The sequence below is a fragment of the Triticum dicoccoides genome, chromosome 3B (genome assembly GCF_002162155.2).
Source record: "Triticum dicoccoides isolate Atlit2015 ecotype Zavitan chromosome 3B, WEW_v2.0, whole genome shotgun sequence".
In the NCBI taxonomy this organism is placed as follows: domain Eukaryota; kingdom Viridiplantae; phylum Streptophyta; class Magnoliopsida; order Poales; family Poaceae; genus Triticum; species Triticum dicoccoides.
In genome coordinates this window covers 602,461,871-602,467,636 of record NC_041385.1, presented here as the reverse complement: position 1 = coordinate 602,467,636, position 5,766 = coordinate 602,461,871, and the positions used below count along the sequence as shown (strand labels likewise).

The 5,766-nt window shown below is 42.5% G+C and overlaps 1 protein-coding gene across 1 annotated transcript; it reads right to left on the bottom strand.

Annotated features, from left to right (window-relative positions):
• Positions 1–1,439: 1,439 nt before the first annotated feature.
• LOC119277373 (E3 ubiquitin-protein ligase At3g02290-like) lies at positions 1,440–4,242 on the bottom strand. Its single transcript, XM_037558656.1, has 5 exons — positions 3,993–4,242; positions 3,451–3,802; positions 2,483–2,855; positions 1,906–2,015; positions 1,440–1,785 (listed from the first exon to the last, which is right to left on the bottom strand). Exons 2-5 carry the CDS (start codon positions 3,577–3,579, stop codon positions 1,759–1,761), a joined length of 639 nt encoding a protein of 212 aa, XP_037414553.1. The 5' UTR covers positions 3,580–3,802; positions 3,993–4,242; the 3' UTR covers positions 1,440–1,758.
• Positions 4,243–5,766: the final 1,524 nt, after the last annotated feature.

Below are 5,766 nucleotides of genomic sequence, written 5' to 3'. Positions count from 1 at the left end.
AGGGCGGCCACCCCTCTTTGCCCGGCCTATGGGCCGGCATTGGTTGAGAAACTGCAATTTGTGCACCTGTTCAGATTCTGGTTTGCTCACAAGCATTATCGTCAGGTTGTGAACTTGTGATACAAATTTTTTCCCAATCATGATTTACAGCTTCTTGCGAGACCTCGAATGACGCATTACAACCGTAATTTTCCATTAGTATACGATTGGGGGTGAGCATACGCTGCATCTTGATTCTAAAACTACATGGTTCTAGATGGAAACTATTGAAATGATGTCAAAATAGCTATTGCCAAAGAAGTGGATGCAAGTTGTGAAGTTTCCAGAGTATCATAGTTGAGCATGTCAAGCCAGTGCGATCACCCACTGTTCACAAAAGTAATTGAAATATTAGGTGTGTGTTGGCAGAAATCATCAAATTCGTGGAGAAAAGAGAAACATGAACTGTCTACTCTAGAAGGAAAAGCCGAATCTTCGCACTGCTAGAGGTTTCAACAAACAATCTAGTGACATGATTTCACTGACTAAAGCGATTCAGTCCTGGGTCTTCAGCATGTGTAAAGAATTGCAGCCAGCATGGTTATTGGTCCTCTTTAAACAACATTACCTACAGGCTACAATGGAGCAGTTCAACAGTCAAAATGTTTGACATGATTTTTGCCAGATCAAATCAAATATCAACTAATGCTTCCATTCTCAGGTGAAAGAAGGGGTTTTAGGTAGAAGTTTAATACTTTCGACAATATCTTTGTTTTTTATTTATGTATTTTCTATTTGCAGTTTTTTCTATCTCCGGCTCTTTTATTTTGGTTTTTCATGTGAAGCACCCATTGTGCTACTCGTGTGAAAAAGCGACTGTGGGTCACAAAAAAAGTGAAGTACACCTTAGTATTGTTTGAAGCACATTTTAGTCAGTTTTGAAGCACGGACTAGTACAGCTTGGAGCATAGATTTTGCAGAAAAAAATGTTCATCGAAAACTATCAACATGGATCGAGTTTTGAAAACCTAGACGCGAGAAACACAGCGGTGAAAGCGGTTCATGATTTGGACACGCGGTTCGAGTGATAAATCATTTTGAAAAAAACAAATCTAAGAAAAAAACACAAACAGAAAACCTCACATCCTCGAGCGCGAGGTGAGAAAACCCACCAAAACTCCGTGGTTGCGATAAGTGGTGCACATGCCCACTTGTCACCACCAGAGGAGGTGGTATTGACCTTTCCAAGGGGTATCCCCTAATTAATTAGTGATTTCAAGTCTCAGAAACCTCAGTTCTGTTTCTACTTGATAAATCATGCTGAATTTGAACTTCCTAAACTTGTGATAAATCATGTACTACTCATTCAATAATAACGATATGTTAGGGGTGAGCATACGCTGCATCTTGATTCTCGAACTACATGGTTCTAGATGGAAGCTGTTGAAATGATGTCAAAATAGCTATTGGCAAAGAAGTGGATGTAACTTGTGAAGTTTCCAGAGTATTATACTTGAGCATGTCAAGCCAATGCGATCACCCACCGTTCACCAAAGTAACATCAGTTTGAAAAATGCCAGGTGTGCGTTGGCAGAAATCATCAAATTCGTGGAGAAAAGAGAAACATGAATTGTCTGCTCTAGAAGGAAATGCCGAATCTTCGCACCGCTAGAGGTTTCAGCAAACAATCTAGCGACATGATTTCACCGTGCTATGTACACAACCTAAGCGATTCAGTCCTGGGTCTTCAGTATGTGTAAAGAATTGCAGCCAGCATGGTTATTGGTCCTCTTTAAACAACATTACCTACAATGGAGCAGTTCAGCAGTCAAAATGTTTGACATGATTTTTGCCAGATTAGATCAAATACCAACTAATGCTTCCCTTCTCAGGTGAAAGAAGGGGTTTTAGGTAGAAGTTTAATACCTTGGCACAGACAGCACAAGATTGACTTCTTTCCATCCACTCGTAAATGCAACTAAGATGGAAATTATGGTTGCACTGAAGCACTACCTTTGGATTCTCGTAATCATACTCTGCAAATAAGAAACAATCAGAAGACAAGAAGAGCGAACAACTGTGCACAAAGTACAAGGATATAATATCAGGGTTATGGAATGCTACATTTGTTTTCCTTTACCATTGCCAGAGTAGATGTATTCACGTACGTGGCAGCAATTCGATAAAATGGTAACAAACTAGCTATCAATGAGAACTGATTAATTAAGACATATTCATTAACAATAATGATTAAAATGAACAAATACGTATATTTTTGCAACTGACACAAGAATGTTTCAGATGCTCTCTTTCTCGTGTACTCCCTCCGTAAACTAATATAAGAGCGTTTAGATCACTATTTTAGTAATCTAAATGCTCTTATATTAGTTTACAGAGGGAGTACTTTATATGCGAAGTGTAAATTTTAAATCCCACTGAGCTACAAGATGCTGCAATTCTGAATATTGAAGGAGTTGTAAAACAGGTAATTGTTTTCACTGACCTTCTAGGCATATTGGACAGTCATCCTCACAATCAGAAGGAACACAGACCTTAGCTCCCCCGAGTTTTTTACCTCCCGACTCAGCTTTCAGGGACGATCCATCAGCCTTCTCATCGGCACAAGTTGATCTGGTATCAGCATCATTGCTTTCTTCAAGTAGATTAGATTTCTGGGATTGTGTTGAAGCCTTGTCACGTCCTGCCACCAGCGGGTGGCGCTCCGTTTGATGTCTGAATTGAGGATCATCATAAGGCAAAGGCCTAGGAGGGCAGCGGAAGGTGTTCATTGAATCATCCTGCCGTGAACCCGCAGGAGGAACCCTTCCCTGAACAGGCGCAACCCGTGTATTCGCTCTTTGACGAGCAGGAGGGCCCTGTGGGGGGATAAAACATTTAGATGGTACTAGTGCATAGCAGCTGACTGAAACAGAAGGTCCAGACAGAACATGCAATTATTCTGGACAGATGTGACATCATTAAGTATACCAAATTGTTTAGTACTGTAATAATTTTGAAGCTACACGGACAGACCATTTGTAGTTGGGTGTTAGTATCTTACTTATTCAGTACCGAGTTGTCCAGTTCCAACTTCTGAGAATAGCACCTCTGAACTGACTGTCAAACAAGTCTCAGGGTAATAAAACTGGATAGGCTCCATGCAAACTACTAATATCCGTTCATGGTTTATATCTACTAATTTACAGTTAGCCGCTACAAGTTACGCAATTAAATGAACACAATAATGAACATTTGCTATTCTGAGATCACGGCAATGCGATCCTGGGACATGACTGCCGAATGCGAGGATCACGAACATGGAAAATCCACCCACCAACTGCCACTCCGCAACACAAGTTCCGTGCATTTCACCAACACCATGACTAAATCCATCACATGTCTATATCACCGCAACTGCACCAAATATCTCCAGACAAGACGGGCAAAACAAACAGATAGGTAAAAGCATACCGAGTTGTGATTGGTGTTGTTGTTGTCGTTGTTGCGATCGTTGTTCAGGAAAGGCCATGGCAGGCAGCAGCAGCCAGGCGCGTCGTCGCCGGGGCCGCGGCAGCGTAAGCAGCACATGATGGCCCCCATCTGACTGAACCCCTCCCCTGCAAACCAAACGGAGGAGCCAGTAGTACCGGCCTTCTAGTTCCACCTATCCTCGGACCTCCCCTCTCGCTACCCGGCCGTCGCACCGGCACACCGGCGGAAGGAAGGAAGGACAAAAGCCGATCGGTGGCAATTGTTCCAAGGGATGGAATCCGATCCCGCCGCTTAGAATCCGGGCAGGCTCCTTTACTCTTCGCCGCTGGACCTGCGAAACAACCCAAGTTACTACGCCGCAAATTTAGGCCCTGCGCCGCCGGCGAGAGGATCGATAGAAGAAAAAAAACAGGGTCACATCGTCGGCGACGGCGAGCATGCGGCGCCAGTTAAATTCTGCTACCCAAGATGGAACCGGAATTTCCTTTTCACTGCGAGTTGGTGAAGGAGAAAAGGCGGACCTTTGGGGACGGACGGGCGGAGCTGCTAAACCCCCGACGCAGATTGACGGCGGCGGGTTCAAGTAGTGGTGGTGGTACGGGCAGTGGTAACTGAACTCGGAAGAATCGGGGGAGGATTGCGGTTGGAGAGCGAGCAGCGGCGGGGCTAGGAGATTGGAGCTGGCACGCAAGGCATTGCGATCGGTTTGCTGTTGCGCCGAACGCACGGGCGGAGCGGCGGAAAGAGAGAGATAGAATAAAAATCTCCCGGAATAAAGTTTAGAATCCTATTGGTGGATTTTGTTACGAGATTAGCGCTGCCGGCTGGTTATAAGTGGGGGTGGAAGCTGACTATGATTTTTCCCTGGCCACCCTCGCTACCTTTTGCAAAGTCCCTGCTTTTTATCTATCTCTGGATACTCTGCTTTTGTTCCAGAGATTTCGGCCCCGTCTAATGGTGTACTCTTGCATAGGCTTTTTTTTTTGCGAATACTCTTACATAGGCTTTGATCCGGAAGATTGTAAATCTACACGAAGTTCAGATGGGCCTATCTAATAACCGTGACTCAAGACTCCAATAGATCCATGTTATTTATTCGAAAACAGCATCCCATCTGTGTTGCCGCTTATCCTCCTTCCATCATCGTCGATGGTGGCATCAATGCTCACACACTCACAGCGTGTTTGAATGTGGTCAATTCTAAAATGTTTCTCTTCACATAACATGAGAAATTTGCTTTCCTTTTTCCCGTGCGAGGTTTTGCCGACGCATCCATGTGTTGTTACAGATGATTTCTTTTGTATCCGATCTAAAATTACTATGGTGTTCATTTACAATCCGGATCTACACCAATACAAAAGAGAGGCGGATCGTGCACTATTGGTTAAGGGATCACCCTAAAATAACATTTTTTAATTGCTAACACGTAAAATAACATCATATTTGAATTCTATAAAAAATAATCAAATTTCATATATAATATTTTACAATTGAAGTTGCAGTTTAAAAGATATGAACTATTTTTTTTAATGTATGATATGTATTGCGGCTTAATTAAACCAAATGTCAGGGTGTTTTTCGCAAACAATGAACGGTTTTTCTGGAGTCACTCAAACCTCGACTGCGGGTTAATTTGAGGAAACTACAAGGGTTTTTTCACATATAGTGAAACATTATCTCTGGAATCACTTAAACCGGGACTACACTATGATTAAGGCATCGCCCTAAATAACATTTTTAAATGGTTTTTTAAACACAGTACAGCAAGCGCTCATATACACGCGCATACACTCATCCCTATGAACACACACTCACACCCTACCCCTATGAGCACCTCTGAAAGATTGAACCGGCATATCATCTTGAAATTTACGAAGTCATCGTAGGCACCTCATCATCGACGGAAACGTCTCTGCGAGCACCAGGATTTGAACCCTGGTGGGTTGGGGATACCACGGTTCCTCTAACCATCCAACCACAGGTTGGTTCGGGTTAACGGGTAAAATAACATCATATTCAGATTCTACAATGTTTTTAATCAAATTTTATATATAATATGTTAAAATCAGAGTTACGGTTTAAAAGGTATGACTATTTTAAAAAACATATGGTATGTACTACTGGTTAATTAAACCAAATGTCAGGATGTTTTCCGCAAACAACACACAATTTTTCTGGAGTCACTTAAACCTACGGGTTGTTTTGAGGGAAATGCAAGGGACTTTCCAAAAATAGTGAAACATTATCTCTAGAATCACGTAAACCGGGACTGCGGGTTGATTTTAAGTAAGAGTT